Source organism: Giraffa tippelskirchi, chromosome X (assembly GCF_054371585.1).
Source record: "Giraffa tippelskirchi isolate mGirTip1 chromosome X, T2T-mGirTip1v1.2.pri, whole genome shotgun sequence".
Lineage (NCBI taxonomy): Eukaryota > Metazoa > Chordata > Mammalia > Artiodactyla > Giraffidae > Giraffa > Giraffa tippelskirchi.
In genome coordinates this window covers 106,605,318-106,625,299 of record NC_137289.1, presented here as the reverse complement: position 1 = coordinate 106,625,299, position 19,982 = coordinate 106,605,318, and the positions used below count along the sequence as shown (strand labels likewise).

The window sequence follows — 19,982 nt, the reverse complement described above, 5'->3', positions numbered from 1 at the left end:
TTATGGCAGAAAGTGAAGAACTAAAGAGCCTCTTGATGAAGGTGAAAGAGGAGAGTGAAAAAGTTGGCTTAAAGCTCAACGTTCAGAAAACTAAGATCATGGCATCTGGTCCCATCACTTCATGGGAAATAGATGGGGAAACAGTGGAAACAGTGTCAGACTTTATTTTGGGGGGCTCCAAAATCACTGCTGATGGTGATTGCAGCCATGAAATTAAAAGACGCTTACTCCTTGGAAGGAAGGTTATGACCAACCTAGATAGCATATTTAAAAGCAGAGACATAACATTGCCAACAAAGGTCCGTCTAGTCAAGGCTATGGTTTTTCCAGTGGTCATGTATGGATGTGAGAGTTGGACGGTGAAGAAAGCTGAGGACTGAAGAATTGATGCTTTTGAACTGTGGTGTAGGAGAAGACTCTTGAGAGTCCCTTGGACTGCAAGAAGGTCCAACCAGTCCATCCTAAAGGAGATCAGTCCTGGGTGTTCATTGGAAGGACTGATGTTGAAGCTGAAATTCCAATACTTTGGCCACCTCATGTGAAGAGTTGACTCATTGGAAAAGACCCTGATGCTGGGAAGGATTGGGGGCAGGAGGAGAAGGGGACGACAGAGGATGAGATGGTTGGATGGCATCACCGACTCGATGGACATGGGTTTGGGTAAACTCCAGGAGTTGGTGATGGACAGGGAGGCCTGGTGTGCTCCAATTCATGAGGTTGCTAAGAGTCAGACACGACTGAGCGACTGAAGTGAACTGAACTGACGACTGCCTCAAGTAGCATACAACCTCGTGGGATAACAGCACAGACAAGAGGCATAAAAAGGGGCACCAACAGACAGGAGACAGTATGGAGAGCACTGATAGTATTTTGCATTTGGTATATAAATCAACAATCAAAAAATACTTGGAAATGTATAGGTAAAAATGTGGTGTTCTCATTTTTCTTTCATATTTGGACTCTGAAAGTAGTTATTGTTACAACTCATTTGGCATTAAATCATATGCCAGGTTCTCCTTTTTTATTATGTAATTTTTCAAAGAAGAATATTTAGTCTCCATTTGAGGGCAGTCATTTTTGTGCCCCCCACTTTCCCAATGTATCATATAGAGAAGAGACACTTTATATTTCCAAGATGAACAAACAGCCAGCTACTAGACCTCCCTATAGTGCCTGCCTCACTGCATCAAATGAAAGGTATCAGGCAGACAGAGCACACAGAAGTGCAGCCAAGGTTCCACCTAATGGAGAATACTTTTCCCTTTTAATTTCACAGTAATGAAAAGCTAGACAAGGAAGAAACAGAGAAAAGCTCAAAGAAAAATTAAGTATTTATAAGCAAAATCACTTCATATTAAGAGAGTCTGAGTTTTATTTAGCATTTTATCTGAGGCGCTAATGAGAGTAAAAGAAGAAAATAAAGATCAATCCCACATTCAATTTTAAGGAGTCTCATGAGGGTGAAAGGCCAAAGACTGGAATAACCTTGAAGTATGAACCGCCTTATGTTTATAATACACAAAAAATACTGTAAGGATTTCCTATCAAAAGGAGATAGTCTGAACATCACAAAGTCTTTCCGACCTGAAGGCTCCAACACCCACTGTTCTGTGCTTTTTCCCAATTCTAACCTAGAACTGTAGCCCACCAGGCTCCTGTCCATGGATTTTTCCAGGCAAGAATACTGGACTGGGTTGCCATTTCCTTCTCCAGACGATCATCCTGACCCAGGGATCGAATCCAAGTCTCCTTGTGTTTCCTGCATTGCAGGCAGATTCTTTACCACTGAGCCACCTGTGATATTGGTCCTGAGAAACAAGTCAACTGGCCTCGTGTTCAATCAACATAATGCTACCGAAAAACCTAAAAGCCTTGAATCCATACTATACTACTAAGTATTTTTTTTTTTTTATAAATTTATTTATTTTAGTTGGGGGCTAATTACTTTACAATATTGTAATAGTTTTTGCCATACATTGACATGAATCAGCCATGGGTTTACATGTGTTCCCCTTCCTGGACCCCCCCACCCACCTCCCTCCCCATCCCATCCCTCTGGGTCATCCCATTGCCCCGGCCCTGAGCCCTTGTCTCATGCATCGAACATGGAATGGTGTTCTGTTTCACATATGATAATATACATGTTTCAATGCTATTCTCCCAGAACGTCCCACCCTCACCTTCTCCCTCAGAGTCCATAAAATTGTTCTATGCATCTGTGTCTCTTATTCTGTCTCGCATATAGGGTTATCGTTACCATCTTTCAAATTCCATATATATGCATTAGTATACTGTATTGTTGTTTTTCTTTCTGGCTTACTTCACTCTGTATAATGGGCTCCAGTTTCATCCATCTCAGTAGAACTGATTCAAATGTATTTTTTTAATGGCTGAGTAATATTCCATTGTGTATATGTACCACAGCTTCCTTATCAATTCGTCTGCTGATGGACATCTAGGTTGCTTCCATGTCCTGGCTATTGTAAACAGTGCTGCAATGAACATTGGGGTACACGTGTCTCTTTCAATTCTGGTTTCCTCGGTGTATATGCCCAGCAGTGGGATTGCTGGGTCATATGGCAGTTCTATTCCCAGTTTTTTAAGGAATCTCCACACTGTTCTCCATAGTGGCTGTACTAGTTTGCATTCCCACCAACAGTGTAAGAGGGTTCCCTTTTCTCCACACCCTCTCCAGCATTTATTGCTTATAGACTTTTGGATAGCAGCCATTCTGACTGGTGTGAAATGATACCTCATTGTGGTTTTGATTTGCATTTCTCTAATAATGAGTGATGTTGAGCATCTTTTCATGTGTTTGTTAGCCATTTGTATTTCTTCTTTGGAGAAATGTCTGTTTAGTTCTTTGGCCCATTTTTTGATTGGGTCGTTTATTTTTCTGGAATACTACTAAGTATTTTAAAGTGATTTTTACCTCTTTGTAAGGAAGGGGTCAGTATATTAATTAGGATTTTTAAAAATGAAAAATGAGATTCACTCGAAGTTAATAAAATGAATCAGTAACCCAACTCTATGTACTCTCAAAATAATTAATTCTATCCAGGCTGCCAGGATAAACAAATGAATTAAAAAAATTTAGAAGTTTACATACAAGAAGGTATTTTTACAACTACAGACATCCTAAAAACAAAAAAAAAGCTTTAGATATGTAGTATTTTCCTAGAGCATTTCTTGAAACTGTTTACTACAGTTATTAAATAAGTAAGAACTGTAGGAAAAAGCAACCTAAAAATTGGTGTTAAATTTACTTAATATCTTTAATAATTCTATTATAATCTGTAAATCCTTCCACAAAATGTGTTACAGTTCTTCAGTTTGCTGCAAACATATCTTTAAAAAAAAATGTCAGCCCTACAGTTGAAGCTAATAGAAAGTTTTAATTATTGGCACTATACTAAAAAAGCACAACGGAAAACATTTTATTTAAATAAAATGAGGATAATATTTTACTGGGGAATACATCCAGCGATTCATTTTCTCTCCATATCTACATCCAATAGTAGTGTTTTATAGGCAAATTTTAAACAAACACAAATTCTTAAAAAATAATGAAAGCCATGTTTTGCTCAGGGATACTATTATACACATACCATACAGGTTATTTTATAGCAGATACTAGTCTGCTAAATTTCAGATGGCAAAATGCTAAGCAGTGAGTTGGGTATTGTCCAGCTAGTTGTTTCTTGTCATCCTGGAGAATCTGTCAATGTGTAATAATGAGACCATCTTGTCACCACCACTTCTCTTCTAACAGGTGACTTCACTGTGATAGAACATTCATATTCTTAAGATGCAAGGCCTAGCAAAAAGCCTCCCACAAATCCACTGGATATCACAATGTTCTGTTTGACAAATTCTGTTGCCTGAAATAAAGTTTGAAGAAAAATACTCTGAATTATGCTACAACATGGATAAATCTTGAAAACACTAAGTGAAATAAAACAGACAAAAATGACAATGTTATTATAATTTGCACTTACATAAATAGTCAAATTCATCAAGACAGAAAGTAGAACAGAGGTTACCAAGGGCTAGGGAGACAGGTTAATTATAGAAGTTATTGCTTAATGGTTAGAGTTTCTATTTGGAATGATGAAAAATTTCTGGAAATGGATAGTAGTAATGATTACATGAAAGTGTGAACATATTTAATGCCAGTGAATTGTGCACTTAAAAAGTTAAAATGGTAAATTTTATGTTTTATATATTTTGCCATAATAAGAAAAAGATAACAAATTTTTAAAAATACTCTTAATTATTAAATCCAGAGCTGAGTATTATTTTTCAGATGTTTTCCTCAATTCAATAAATATTCAGCAAAAATTCTTGTGTTCCTACTACTGTAGATACCAACCATCAGGCAATATGCCAGGGTTGTCCGTTACAAACTGAAGGAGCCTAGAGCCCCCAGCCAGGCCCAGAAGCTTCTTGCTTCTGAGATAACAGGCATATGGGCAACAAAATTCTCACAGATAAAAAGAAATCTCCCTCCAGTGTGGGCATAAATGGTCCATTCAGCAAATTATTGACACAGATGATTAATAAATTCCCACAGCATGCACAATGATATTTATTAACAATCAGTCCACTTAGCCAGTAGGAAAAAATATACAGGATCAGAAAAATAACACCTTGATAAAATGTTCAACCCAAATAAAATCATGAAGAAAGAATTAGACAAAGCAAGACTGTGAGATACTCTGCCTAGATACTTCAAAAATGTGTCATGAAATTCAGAAAAAAAAACAGATGAGGGGACCATTTAAAATTAAAGGAGACTTCAGAGACATGATCACCAAATGCAATATGCAATTCTTAATTAGGGGGAAAAAGATATAAAAATTTTAACATGAACTGTATATTAAGAAATACTATTGTATCACATTAAGTTTGGGGGGATTCATAAGGGTAATCATATAGAAGAATATCCATATTCTTGGAACATATGTACAGAAGTATTAAAGAATAAAAAGATACAATGTCTTAAATTGTTCAGGAATAAAAAGGGTAAATCTCACACACACAAAGCAAATGTGAAATGCAAACAATTTGGTGAATAGGTAAAGAGTACTTGGGTATTTACTGTTTTTGTCTGTCAACTTTTCAACTGATATAAAATTTTTCAAAATAGAAGTTGGAGAAAGTAAAAGGACAGAATTAAAATAAAAGCAAAGGAGCATTCAATTCAGTTCTGAACAATGTAAGAATAAAACAGACAAAATACACATAAAAACATTAATAAAACTAATATATTAATAAAATAAAATATATACATTTTCAAACTATTCCACCTCAAAAAAAAAATATGCAGCTTTAGTTAACAACTAAAAAAAATAATAATGAGTGATTTAAATGGTGACTTGATCCCAAATTTTACTTAACACTCTAGACATGACCAGAAACACCAATGTTTTTTTTAAAGACCACATTCCCTAGTCACATTTTCTGCTGAGATCCATTTGAAAAAAAAAGGAGCCAAAAATACACATTGTCTTACTTCTTCTATTATGTTATTGATTTCAGGTGCTGCCTTATTTGCTCGTTTCTTAATCTGTCTTTTTGCTTTGTTTACATCTTTTTCCACTCTCTTCCAGTCGACCTGCACATAGCCACTGTGACTGGCAATCTGCAAAAATGTAATAAAAACAGTTAATTTTAAACCAACTAGGTTGATAATACAATGTATGAACATGTCCAACTCTTTGCAACACCATGGACTATAGCTCTCCAGGCTCCTCTGTCCATGGAATTCTCCAGGCAAGAATACTAGAGTGGGTAGCCCTCCCCTTCTCCAGAGGATTTTCCTGAGCCAGGGACTGAACCCAGGTCTCTTGCACTGCAAGCAGATTCTTTACCGTCTGAGCCACCAGGGAAGCCCCTATATGAACATTTAGATTTTAAGAACTGTATGAAGCTTATGTGTAACAAAGCATAATTTATTCACTAATTTATTCATGAACACACAGTGAGTGCCTATTCTGTGCCAGGCACTGTTCTAGGCCTCGAAGTTATGGCCAAGAACAAGGGAGACAAAAGTCCCCACCATCAGAGAGCTTACAGTCCATTAGGGAAAACAGACTTAAGCATACAAAATTATTTAGATGTGATGAACACTATGTTAAGAAAAGTACAGTACTTAATGGCAAAAGGTTCCAAAAATATTACAACTTTTCTATAATATGATCAGAATTTTTGGAATTTAAGAATTAGCTAAAAAGGCAGAGACTACTGAACTTGTACAGCTAATAAAAAAAAAGTACCCTTAATTAAACAGATGATTAATATAAGAGATCAGTAGCCAATCAGTTTTTAGGTCATTAAAGTAGCTTGATCAACTCTCTTCACTAACTCAGACTCTTCAGTCAAATTAAGAATACTTTTTCTGAATTTTGAGAAAGAAGAATGGAACTGGAGGAATCAACCTGCCTGACTTCAGGCTCTACTACAAAGCCACAGTCATCAAGACAGTACGGTACTGGCACAAGGACAGAAATATAGATCAATGGAACAAAACAGAAAGCCCAGAGATAAATCCACGCACCTATGGACACCTTATCTTCGACGAAGGAGGCAAGAATATACAATGGAGAAAAGACAATCTCTTTAACAAGTGGTGCTGGGAAAACTGGTCAACCACTTGTAAAAGAATGAAACTAGAACACTTCCTAACACCATACACAAAAATAAACTCAAAATGGATTAAAGATCTAAACGTAAGACCAGAAACTATAAAACTCCCAGAGGAAAACATAGGCAAAACACTCTCCGACATAAACCACAGCAGGATCCTCTATGACCCACCTCCCAGAATACTGGAAATAAAAGCAAAAATAAACAAATGGGACCTAATTAAACTTAAAAGCTTTTGCACAACAAAGGAAACTATAAGCAAGGTGAAAAGACAGCCTTCAGAATGGGAGAAAATAATAGCAAACGAAGCAACAGACAAACAATTAATCTCAAAAATATACAAGCAACCCCTGCAGCTCAATTCCAGAAAAATAAACGACCCAATCAAAAAGTGGGCCAAAGAACTAAACAGACACTTCTCCAAAGAAGACATACAGATGGCTAACAAATACATGAAAAGATGCTCAACATCATTCATTATTAGAGAAATGCAAATCAAAACCACAATGAGGTACCATTTCACGCCAGTCAGAATGGCTGCTATCCAAAAGACTACAAGCAATAAATGCTGGAGAGGGTGTGGAGAAAAGGGAACCCTCTTACACTGATGGTGGGAATGCAAACTAGTACAGCCACTATGGAGAACAGTGTGGAGATTCCTTAAAAAACTGGACATAGAACTGCCATATGACCCAGCAATTCCACTTCTGGGCATACACACTGAGGAAACCAGAATTGAAAGAGACACGTGTACCCCAATGTTCATCACAGCACTGTTTATAATAGCCAGGACATGGAAGGAACCTAGATGCCCATCAGCAGATGAATGGATAAGGAAGCTGTGGTACATATACACAATGGAATATTACTCAGCCATTAAAAAGAATACATTCGAATCAGTTCTAATGAGGTGGATGAAACTGGAGCCTATTATACAGAGTGAAGTAAGCCAGAAAGAAAAACACCAATACAGTATACTAACACATATATATGGTATTTAGTCAATCAGTAAAGATAACCCTGTATGTGAGACATCAAAAGAGACACAGATAAATAGAACAGTATTATGGACTCTATGGGAGAGGGCGAGGGCGGGATGATATGGTAGAATGGCATGGAAGCATGTAAATTATCATATGTGAAACAAATTGCCAGTCCAGGTTCAATGCATGATACAGGGTGCTTGGGGCTGGGGCACCGGGATGACCCGGAGGAATGGGATGGGGAGGGAGGTGGAAGAGGGGTTCTGGAAGGGGAAAACATGTACACCCATGGTGGATTCATGTCAATGTATGGCAAAACAAATATAATTAATTAATTAATTAATTTAAAAAAGAATACTTTTTCTGGAAAAAAAAGAATACTTATTCTGGTAACTGCTTTTGAAAGTGGAATATAAAAGAAGATATGCTCTACACAAATTTTATGTTATAAATACTTTTAATAAAACTACAGCTAAATGCCTACTAACCCTAATGTCTCATATGGTGCTACTGAGACACAGCAAAATCTGAATAGGAACAATAGCATGTGTGTAAGCCAGTACAGTAAGTCATCCCTTCAAACAGTACAATCAACATGTAAAGAATCACAAGAGTAGTAAACAATTGAGCCTTGTATACCATTATAAGTCACTTCTACCAAGTTTATGCTTTCTTTGTGATCTCTTAATGCATCACTTTAAGTATGAAATAACTCAATTGGTAAAGAATCTGCCTGCAATGCAGGAGACCCCGGTTTGATCCCTGGGTTGGGAAAATCCCCTGGAGAAGGAAAAGGCTACCCACTCCAGTACTCTGGCCTAGAGAATTCCATGGACTGTATAGTCCATGGGGTCAGAAAGAGTCGGACACGACTGAGCAACTTTCACTTTCACACATAAAATACTTCAAAATATAAAAATATCTGACTTTATATATGTAGGCTGGGAATCTTAGGTTCCATTTTCATTGTGAATGACTCCAGAGAAAAATCTATTTATCTCCATTTCTTCCTATATTTATTCACCTTATATCAGTTCTAACTCTAGCCTCAACAAAACAGAGTGATAATCAAAGCAAATGGCAAGTGAAAGGTTTTCCTGGCAATACCTTACATGGTAATCTGGGTCACAGACACAGAAGTGATGATGAACCTTAAGGTCCCTCCCACAGACAACAACTATAAACCCTGGTTAAAACACAAGGGCTCCAGAATAATAAAAGGAAGCAGATTTTAAAGAGGAGCTGAAACTTGTAAGAAGAGACCAATATAAGGTGAGTTGCCCATTTTTTTGGCTTTATCTTGAGGACAAGATGCAGTTGCAGGGTGGCTAAAAGCTGAATAGAGAACATGCCATTTTTCTGGCCTGAAGAACCATAGGACACAGCCCAAGAGAAGAACAGCTGCCAGAAAGGACACAGCTAGAGAAGAGAAGCCCCAAATTCTATGTGTAAATTCTACCCAAGTCCTGAACCACACATCCATGGGGCATAACGAAGTACTCTGGCTGAGGCTAAAAAAGAAAAAAAACTGAGATTTGAGCCACTCTCTACCACAGGTGAAATGGAGTTTGCAGTTTGAGTCTAACCAAGTTAACTGCCTACTAAAATCAAAACATTAACAAATTTCAGAGGAATAAAACAGAATCTAGACTCACCATGACATAACATTCCCAATGCTCAGGGATAAAATCCAAAGTTATCTGATACAATAAAGCAAGAAAATGTGGCCTAGTCTCAAAAGAAAATCAACAGATGCAAACTGAGATGACCCATATACTGAAATTATCGGGACTTTAAAGCAGTACTATAACAGTTCTCAATGAGGTAAAGGAAACTGCACTTGTAATCAATGAAAAGATAAGAATTATCATTAGAAACATAGAAAAATATAAAAAGAACTAAATGAAAATTCTAGAATTGAAAAATATAATATCTGAAATAAATTCACTGGATAAATGGCAGAAGGTAGATGACACAGAATCAGTGCACTTGAAGCTAGATGACTAGAAATTATACCATCTTCAAAAAAAGACCAAAAAGAACAGATGAACAAAACCTCAGAACCTTATCAAAGAGCCTAACATGCATCAGTCAGTCATGTTCAGAAGAAAAAGAAAGAATAGGAGAAAATGTTCAAAGAAATAATGGCCAAAACCTTCCTGAACATAAAGACATTAACTTACAGAATCCAGAAGCTCAGTGAACTCCAGGTAATGATCTAACACAATTATGAAATAACAATACTCAGATGATGTGGGGGTTGGGGCACACAGAAGTTCAATAAATGATAGCTAAATTTCCATATTCCATAATGGGAAGCCAACAGTTAATACCTCAAACTGAAAGATAAAGAAATGTTCAATTAATTTGTTTAGGAAAAAGGAAATAAATACCTTAAGAATCAGCTAATAGTTCAAACTGGTTGTCTCAAGAGAGGAAAAATGGGGAGGTAGTGAGGGATGCAGAGGATTATTCTAATCTGTATTGAGCATTACACATGTACTTGAGCCTTTGAATTATGGGCATGTACAACTTAAAAACTGAATTTAAAAGATTTATATACCAACTGTCTATTTTTTAAGATTGCAGTGTGATAAATATATACTGGAAAATACCTGAGCTACTAGAAGAGCTTTAAGTTGTAAGCAAACTAATATTTATCTTTAAATATAAGTAAAGGTAATAAAAATATGGAAGCAAGACTAAATAAAAGGTAATTTGCCTAAAAGCCATTTGTTTCTTTTTTTGTCTTTGCTTCCTTCTATTGAGCTTTCAAGGTAAGTCATATTTGTGGGAAAAACTGGTTTGATGCAGAGAGGTTCCATCTTCTACTCAGGGACTTCAAATATTATGTGGACTAAACATGAAGTAGAAGGTGGCAACCGCAAAACATGGATTTGAAGGGACTGAAATGGACTTCTGATAAATGACATGCAGAGTAGATTGAAATATATAATTCTATCTGTGAATATTCTAGGGAACTCTGCTTTGGTAGAGTATCCTTTTCCATCTTTTGAAATTGAGTTTTCAAAACAGCTACAAAATTAACTATTTTGATTCTTGATAACTATATAAATAACTTAATTCTTGGTTCTATATAAACCAAAGCCAAAAATCAGCTTAAATAAAGTTCTTTGTACAAATACTGGCATACTCATCCAAGGGACTAAATTTAGAATATGAATAATTATTTCTTTTTACCTTTTACAAGAGATAAGTAATTACTCTTAATAATACCACCAATAGAAAAATATATAAGTTTTTTAAACTGTTTAGTAAACAAAAAGCTGTGCTTAATACATATGAATTCAGTCCTTCTGCACATCAGGCAATGACACTGGTTATTACATGATCAATGGCTTAGGTGCTGAAGTCAGATTTTGGTTGCTATGACCATAAATCATTTTCAAAACCTGACAGATTTCTGTATCTTCAAAATTGTTGCTAACACACATTCCCAGAGATTTTTCAATTTTAGGATTTATTATATTTGATCTTCAGGGAGTGATATTTTGGGGAAAACATATGCCAAACAGACATGAATGCCAGATAATAACCTGATAAACAACCTCTAAGAGCAAAGCATTTTTGAACCTTATACTTAGAGGAACATAAACAGGACTAAAATTTCAAATCAACTTGCCTCAGAAATAGGATTATGAATTATTTTTTAAGACCAATTTTCCACTTTCTATATTATTATGGTTTCCTAGTTTTAAAAAACATGTTAGAAATTGCTAACAGCAATTTCCTCTGGGAAGGAAAAATGACTAGGCAATAGGGAAGGAAAGAGACTTTTTGATTTTCATATATTGTGTATGAATGTGTGTGAACTTTAAATATATGTTTTAAATTGTCAGTATGAACAGGTTATGCTGTTGATGAAATGTTTATTTGTTAAGCAGAGGCAAGAACTGAAAGCTCTGACATACCTGAAGGAGAAGAAAGCCACCACCTACTGCAGTTGCTGCAAGTTTTCCAACTTTCTGGAACAAAAATCCCGCGCACCTTTAGTAGAAGAAATGGCAAAGGATGAAAACAATCAATGATGTACTAAACTCTCTCTCTCTTCTAGTTTTCATTGCTTTCCTAGTAAAATCTTAATGTCTTCCCAGTTCTTTTGACCATGTTCCTCACCTGCTCAGAAACCCTCAATGTTTCCTTTCAGTTATACAGACTAGTCAAAACTGCATAGTCTAAATTGTCTGAGATGTGCTTCAAAATAAGGGATGAAGAGAAGAAGAAGGGAATTGACAGGGGAAAGACTGGCTACTGAAACTGAATGTTGAGTACTCAAGGGTTCATTATACTCTTCCTTCTACAGTTGTATTAAGTTGAAATTCCTCGTAACAAAATGCTTAGTTTTGTGGGGTTTTTTTTTAATGTAGTCAAGATGTTCCACATATCTGGCCAACTCTCACTCTACCCAAACCTTCTGCTCCAATCCAATCAGTTTCCAAACAGGTCACCACTCTTGCTCAAGCTATTAATCCCCGTTTCTCGGGGTTTCTACCTAGCTCCAACTATCTAAAACTTTTCTACCCTTTAAGGTCGAGCAAGAGGTCCACCTTCATGACCATACTGCGGCCCACATTTCTCATGGCTCCCTTATCTATTTCTTTCTCTATATTAAACCTGTTTTGTCTCATCTACCCTGTAAGGATGTTAACCCACACTTCATTTTTGATTCTCTCCTTCAGTGAGTTCATTATTCCCTTCAGCATTCCAGATCCAAAGTGCAAAGGAATCTCAGATTTCCAACTCCAGCCTTCTGTACTGGGTTGAATTGTGTCACCCCTGAAATCTATGACCTTCCTAGAACCTCAGAATGTGACCTTATTTGGAGCAAATTCATTGCAAAAGCAGTTAATTCAGATGAGGTTATACTGGAGTATGGTGGGCCCCAAATCCAACATGTCATAGAGACACACAGAAGGAAGACAGGCATGTAATGGCAGAGGCAAAACTGAGAAGATTTCCTAGAGGAGGAAATGGCAACCCACTCCAGTATTCTTGCCTGGAAAACCCCATGGACAAGAGGAGCCAGGTAGGCTACAGTCCATGGGGTCGTGAAGAGCTAGACACGACTTAGCAACTGAGCACACACGTCTACAAGTCAAGGAATGTCAGGGATTGTTGGCAACCACCAGAAGATGGGAGAGAAACATGGAACAAATTCTCCCTGAGCCTCCAAGAAGGAACCAACCCTGCTGACACTTTTCAAACTTCTAGTCTCCAGACCTGTGAGAGAATAAGCTTCACTCATTTTAAGTTACCTAGCTGTGGTGTTTTGTTGTAACAGCCTGAGGAAACTAATACACCTTCATAAATGGAAAATGTACATTTCCAATTACATGACGAGCTTCTCTTGCCACTCACAACCACATATTCAAACTGTCCCAAAGCAAACATCATCTTTCCAACCAAACCACCTGTTGCTAAAGTCCCAATTTCTAAGTGATGGCACTATTCTCAAGGCTTCTCACCTCATGCTCATCTCAGACTGCCTTCTTCATCGCCTCTGGGGTCCAAATAATGGCCAATTCTATACACCCGAGTTCTCCAAAACATTATTTGATTGTCTTCCTTCCATCCTTAAAGGCATCACTACCTTGCTTCCAGATCACACTAACGGCCCTCTGGCTGATCTTCACACGTCCCATCTCACCTATCAGCCACCCATCCTGCTGTCAGTTTTAGTTTCTTATTATGATCAAGAACCTATAGCTACCTACAGCTAAACATAATTTCCTCAGATTCCCAATCAAGTCCTGAATTGGTCTGAATTGTTAACTAGCTAACATCTTATTAACCATTCCTCCTTAACATATGCCACAATAGGACATCAGTTTTATACCCTAAAAAAATTGCAAACGTTTATTACACTAAATCTAAAGTCATTGCAACAAATCACCTGTATAATATTAGAGTCCTATTACACAGCTCCTGGACCAACACCTGGTTATAACCCAAACATATGTGTCCCTCAGTAGGGGGGACAGCAACAAAGACTCAGAAAAGGGAGCAGAGGAGCCAAGCAGCAGCCAGGTCTTAACAGTATCCTGGGGACTGTGCTCCACAAGCATGTCTGTCCTTTGCTTGATAGCATGAGAAACTAAAATCAATCTACTAATGTCCTCTGTTTTGTCTCTAAGCTTTCCAAGCAAACTTCTTCCAATGATGAGGCTTCTCACCAAGTTTGGCCTACACGGAGAAAACACACAATGATTTAATTCTACTACTCAATTATTTTTCAGTCTCTTTCAAGATGGGGCTTTAGGCCTGGACTCACATTAACCAATCACCCAAGGCACCAGACTGTGAGCTTATTTAAGTAGAAGGCCAGGCCCTGAATTGTAAGCATCAAAGTATAAACAGTTTGAGAAGATTCATCTGAATAACCAGGGCTCTGACCAGGCATCTCTTAACTGCAGGCTTTTTTCATAAGCAGCACTAGTAAGTACACATCACGAATAAATACTGTACCTCTTCATCACAGAATCTTCACAGTGAGTGTCTCTATCATAAAATGGCATTTATTAAAAAAGGGCATTAAAAAAAGGCATAAAAGAGTGCACCACTGTTCCAAGGTGCAAATAAAACACAAATAAAAAAAATACTTTATACTTATCAAGTTTAAATATGTAAATATTTAAATTAATGTAAGATGAATTTAACCTAGAATCTAAGAAAAAAATTATTACTCACAGGTTAAGCACACCCACTAGCTTCAGAAATTCTCTAGGGTTATGAACGTTTCAAAATAAGGGTCAAACTTCTTTCTGACCCTTGTTATTTGGCTAATCTTTTTAGTCTAAGAATAACAGAATTAGATCTACAGTAGCAATTATATAATCATGTGATCTGAAATGTTAACTGGTGAGGTTAATACTTATTAACCTCTCCCCCTTAATGTACTCCACAGTATTATCACTGAGTAATTCCAACAAAGACCCAATGTTCTACAACTCTTCTTCTTCAAAGTATTATCATAATTTAAATTGGCCCACAAAAATTAACAGTACCATCTGTATCATAATCAGTAATTTTTACTGAGAATTTTACACTGCTTTGCACAAGGCTGATAATCCTAAAGATTAGTTTTACTGTGGGAGTTCTCACAGGGTTTTCAACTGAACAAGTAAAAATTATTTACATATAATTAACTCTTCTTTATTTTTCCCTTTACCCACTGGCACTGAATCAGATCCACCACATCTGCTAAATCTGAGAAGGGGGGAAATATGCAAAAAAAAAAAAAATCAAAGGAAGGAGGAGGAGGAGGAGGAGGATCACCAAAACCCAGCAAAGAGTCTGAGTGTAGATTACACTAATCATATCACCGAGAAAAGTCTCAGGGTGCAGCTCTTCTGGGATTAACATTGTAAAACCACTGACTGAGTATGTAGTTGGTGCAGATACAAAAGGGCAGCAGTCAGGCTCCCAGTGAAATTTAACAAAAAAAAGGATGTTCTCACCAGCCACTCACTCCACCCATTACAATCTGGGTGGCTACAGAGTATTTTTCTACCATAGGTCCGGAACTGTGGCCAAACACTCGATTCCACCAGTGGTGTCTTCTGGCATACTCAGTTAAATCCAACACTTCGTAAGAATCATCATCACTTTCATATTCTTGAAAGCAGAAAACGAAAGCAACACATTTACAGTCAACTGAAAGTTAAAAATGTCGTGTACATTTTCATCTGTTAAAATTCATTGTTACACTTGGCATACACCTATTAAACGCCCAGATGTAGACAGTTTCTTAAACCCAACCCCTGAGACTTAGGGCCTGGAGAGTAAAGGGCCTAGCATCCCCTTCCCAAAGAGCTAGACACAGGCCTGGGGGACCAAGGCCACGTCAGTTACACAGCTGAGCACAGTTACACCCCTACCCCAAATATCTGTAGGGGTGAGTCAGTTTCACAGCAGGGTCTCCCCCAATCTCGGCGGGTAGGTCAGTTTCACAGCATGAAGGGTCACCCCCAAATCTCAGGTTCAGGGTCAGTGCAGGGTCCATTTTCATTAGTGGGAGGAAAAGGGGGTCGTCTTCCACTGGCCGAACCGGTTAGAGGCCCAGCAAGAAGAAATGACTTCAACAGCAAGACTTAAACGTTAGAAGACGGATAGGAAGGGAGGTGAAGGTAAGACAGGTGGGGCCGTGTTGAGGGCGAGGGTCCAAGAGGGGAAGGGGAGGTCTAGTCTAAAAGGGGTGCTCAAAGAGGTTGCCTCAAGAAAACAAGCCCCCAGGATCCCTGGGACAGGAGAAGGAAGAGCCGAGCCCGAAGCAAGGTCGAGAGCTGTGAGCCGCCTCTAAGATACTACTTCGGGCCCCGGCCGCTCACCTTGGGGAGGGGGGTTCCGGGTCGCCATGATACCGCCAGCGGCCTGTACTGAGGAGGTCCCAACCCGCCCGCCTCTCGCCCCTACTTTAAAAACCGCTCTAGGCCCAGGTGGAAGTCTATGGTCTCTTTTTTATCTCCTCCTCTTTTTCCTCCAGGCGCATAGCCCTGTCCCCGCCCCCTCCTCTAAGCGCAGGGCCTTCCGCGCAAGCGCAGGGCAGAGGGGCGCGAGGAGGGGGCAGGGGGGAGACCGTTGGATACCAGCCCGCAAGGATTTGTGGGAGTTGTAGTCAGTTGCCCTCCGCAACCCTGGTTTCCCACCCCTCCCCCTCGAGAATTTCCAGAAGCTAACTTTTGGTATTTTGTTTCAAAGGGCCTCACGGCTGGAGGGGAGGGGGCGTCACATGGTGGTTAAAGGAAAACCAGCTTGCTATTTGTAACACGGTACCAGAAAGAGGATTTTAAAAAGAGATAAGAGAAACCCTCTTTCAAACCACACTTTTCAAGCAGTCAAAGGCTCACTAACAGATGGAAAATTTTTCTAACGCGCTGCTGCTGGGAATTGGAACCTTTTCATCTTTTCTCCACGCGTTTCCTGCCAGGAACCTGAGGGAGGAAGAGGGAAGCCGAGGAACTGACCTGACACGAGTTACTCAAGAGGACGTAATTTGTAAGCATCAATTTTATTATTTAAATCTGACAGAGGAACGAGGATAAGTTCTTCACCCAAGAAGCCTCACGGGATTCTGTTGAATGAGAAACCGTGTTGAAAACCAAGCAGCTAACTCAGGTTCACATAAACCGGCCCCGAAACTTGTTTTGAACTTACATTGCACCCGCATTCGCTGTACACTTAAAACAACCCTATCAGTATTCTTATTCTGAGAATATGGAAATGAAAAATAAGAAATCCTGGTAGAGGCTGCATTACTTAAAATATTAACTTACATAATTGTACTTGGCTTTTCAAGTCCTGGTGCTTTAAATGCAAGGGTTGATGTCTCTCAAGTTCCTCAGCCTGTGCGCCTCAAAATACAATTCTAAGACTGGCTGGAGATATTAATCTTCACTTTGTGTGAGATTACTGTGGTGGGCCATGTGCGGATTGGAAAAGAATTTCCAGTCAAGAGGCTGAATGAGAGATGAATAAAGTTTACTAGAGAGGGACACACTATTACAACACATGCCGGCTCAAGGGAGAGCCCAACCCTTTCGCAAGCTAGCAGCCAATTTTTATAGTCTCAAGATAGAAAATTCCTACTAGAAGGATGGTATTAGGTTATTGGTTAGGATGCCATAGGGGCTTCCCTTGTAGCTCAGCTGGTAAGGAATCTGCCTGCAGTGCAGGAGGCCTGAACCCCTGGGTTGGGAAGATGCTTTGCAGAAGGGAAAGGCTATCCATTCCAGTATTCTGGCCTGGAGAATTCCATGGACTGTATAGTTGATGGGGTCGCAAAGAGTCCAACACGACTGAGCAACTTTCACTTTCACTTTAGGATAATAGGGTGGGTAATCTAGTAGGTATTTCACCTACTTCGAGGTCAGGGAACTGGCTGGTTTAGATCTGGAGGCTCATGGCAACAGTTGCTATGGGCTTTGGTCAGTTCCAGAGATTTTTATTCTGTAACCTTGGTATAGGGCTCCACACCTGTGACCTTGGTATGAAAGTAAAAGTGAAAGTTGCTCAGTCATATCTGACTCTTTGCAACCCCATGGACTATACAGTTCATGGAATTCTCCAGGCCAGAATACTGGAGTGGGTAGCCTTTCCCTTCTCCAGGGCATCTTCCCAACCCAGGGATCAAACCCAGATCTCCCGCATTGCAGGCAGATTCTTTACCAGCTGAGCCACAAGGGAAGGTATAGGGCTCCACAATTACATGTTTTGGAAACAAAGTAACTTGAAGGGACATAACTTAAGAGGTCTTCACTGAAATTTTTTCCAAGAGTTAACACGTTTGAGTTCATACACTACTTCCTCCCCATTGCCTCCCCACTCCCAATGAGGTGCTAACAAATAAGAGAAACAGCAAATGATGGGCCATTGAAAGAAGAGAAAGGAAAATTACAAACCAGAAGAGCAAAATTACAAATTGGAAGAGGATTGACTGGGCCAATGACATCCAAACATTTTTACCTACTTCTAGCACTATCTGCCAACTACAGAAAGAAGTCTCTTTCCTGTCAAGGCAATGATATTTAGCATCAAATGATTATGGAGACAAGAGGGAGAAAATGGAAACAAAACACTGCTCTTAAGATGCCAAAAAATAGACTTTTGAATCCAAAATGCATCCAAAACATGTCCAAAAACAAATTAAAGGCAATCATTTCTGTAGCACACATAAGGGTTGAGAAGGAACTTTTTAACGCTCTTCCTTTTGTTTTCTTACAGTGATATGCCCTTGCCATTACCTCAACCAAGTTAGTTGTATAATTTATTTTACTAGTGTGAGTTTTTTCTTTCCCATTATCAAAAAAGCTGTTATTTTATTGGCTAAGTGATGAGTAGTTTAATGTGTAAATTGTGTACACAGACTTTAAAAGGTGTTATGATCCTCCTGATTTTTTTTTATTAATTCCCGTTTTGAATAGGTTGTTTTTTTTTTTTTCAGTCAGCACTAGTAAGCATTGTCATTGTGAATACTGGTGTCTTACCTACCCACTGTGAAGTGAAAGTGAAAGTCTCTCAGTTGTGTCCGACTCTTTGTGACCCCATGGCCTATATAGTCCTTGGAATTCTCCAGGCCAGAATATTGGAGTGGGTAGCCTTTCCCTTCTCCAGGGCATCTTCCCAACCCAGAGACTGAACACAGGTCTCCCGCATTGCAGGCAGATTCTTTGCCAGCTGAACCACAAGGGAAGCCCAATTACAAGTGATTTATTTAATTTCTGCTGAAAAATGCAGACTTGATAAAATGGAGTAGATTATGTTGCAAACTTGATTCTAGCCTGTTGGCTCTTACTGAACACAAATTCCTGTGCCCCACACACAGTGAGGCCAAACAAACTGAAACATAAGAGTTCAGAGCAAAGAAAGTTTTATTGCAGGGCTATGCAAGAAGAGAAGGTGGCTTGTGCTCAAAACCCCCAAACTTCCTGATGGTTTTGATAGGGATAGAAGAAGATAGTTATACAGGTAGTTGTAGAAGTCCCAATGGGATTATAGATAGAGAGGGGAACATAGAAAACTTTGGAAGACCACTGTAAGTTAATGATTGCTCAAGAAAGCTATTGGAATGTGGAATGAAGCTGGCTTGCTTAACTATAGAGTCATAAATAAAAGCATGAGATATGCCCCAGGTCATTAAATGAAAGAAAAAATGTTACCACCCTTCTGCTGATTTGAATAAGCACTAGGATGGTCCTAGTGTGACCTCAAAGGATCAGACACTCTCCTGCCCAATGCAAAGAAGAGCTAGTGATGTAAGCCTGACATCTACTTGAAGAATAAGGAAGAAGCAGTCTTTTCCCCCAAACCCACTTTCCTTTGATTATAAAAATATAACCCACTTAATCCTTAGGGTAGAGCCTGCTCCCTGCCCACTTGCATCTCTCAGAAGTGGCCTATATTAATAAATCTACTTACTTATCACTTTGCTTCTCACTGAATTCTTTCTGTGCCAAGACAGAAAGAGCCTGAGCCTCAGTAAGTCCAGACACCAGGTGAGTGGGTCTAATTAAAAGACTATAGGTTCAAGTCCCAATCTGGGTTTAGACTGGGTTCGAGTCCCAATCAGAGGTGCATGGTTTCAGTTTTAGGGGAAAAGTTTTTATAGGCAAAAAAGTTACCTGAAGTTACTATACTCCACCTGGGTGGGAGCCTTAATCCCTGTAGAACTCAAAATATTGTTATGTGTATTCCTTGAGGAGGAATCAGGACCCTGCCCCAAGGCTGCACTATTTTTTTTTAAGTTGATTTTTTTAAAACATATTTTTATTTTTGCCTGTGCTGGGTCTTCATTGCTACCTGCAGGTTTTTCTAGTTGCAGCAAGCAGAGACTAC

At 38.8% G+C, this 19,982-nt stretch overlaps 1 protein-coding gene across 1 annotated transcript; it reads right to left on the bottom strand.

Moving 5' to 3' along the window:
• Positions 1-3,421: 3,421 nt before the first annotated feature.
• Positions 3,422-16,164, bottom strand: FUNDC1 (FUN14 domain containing 1). The gene is made up of 5 exons (XM_081567281.1): positions 15,980-16,164; positions 15,110-15,266; positions 11,564-11,639; positions 5,516-5,644; positions 3,422-3,881 (listed from the first exon to the last, which is right to left on the bottom strand). Exons 1-5 carry the CDS (start codon positions 16,005-16,007, stop codon positions 3,804-3,806), a joined length of 468 nt encoding a protein of 155 aa, XP_081423407.1. The 5' UTR covers positions 16,008-16,164; the 3' UTR covers positions 3,422-3,803.
• Between the last annotated feature and the right edge of the window lie 3,818 nt (positions 16,165-19,982).

Coding starts and splice junctions, on each gene's coding strand:
- FUNDC1 (XM_081567281.1), bottom strand. CDS start 16,007: ATGGCGACCCGGAACCCCCCTCCCCAAG. Junction 15,267..15,979: donor CCGGAACCCCCCTCCCCAAG/GTGAGCGGCCGG, acceptor TCTGCTTTCAAG/AATATGAAAGTGATGATGAT. Junction 3,882..5,515: donor TCAATAACATAATAGAAGAA/GTAAGACAATGT, acceptor ACTTTATTTCAG/GCAACAGAATTTGTCAAACA.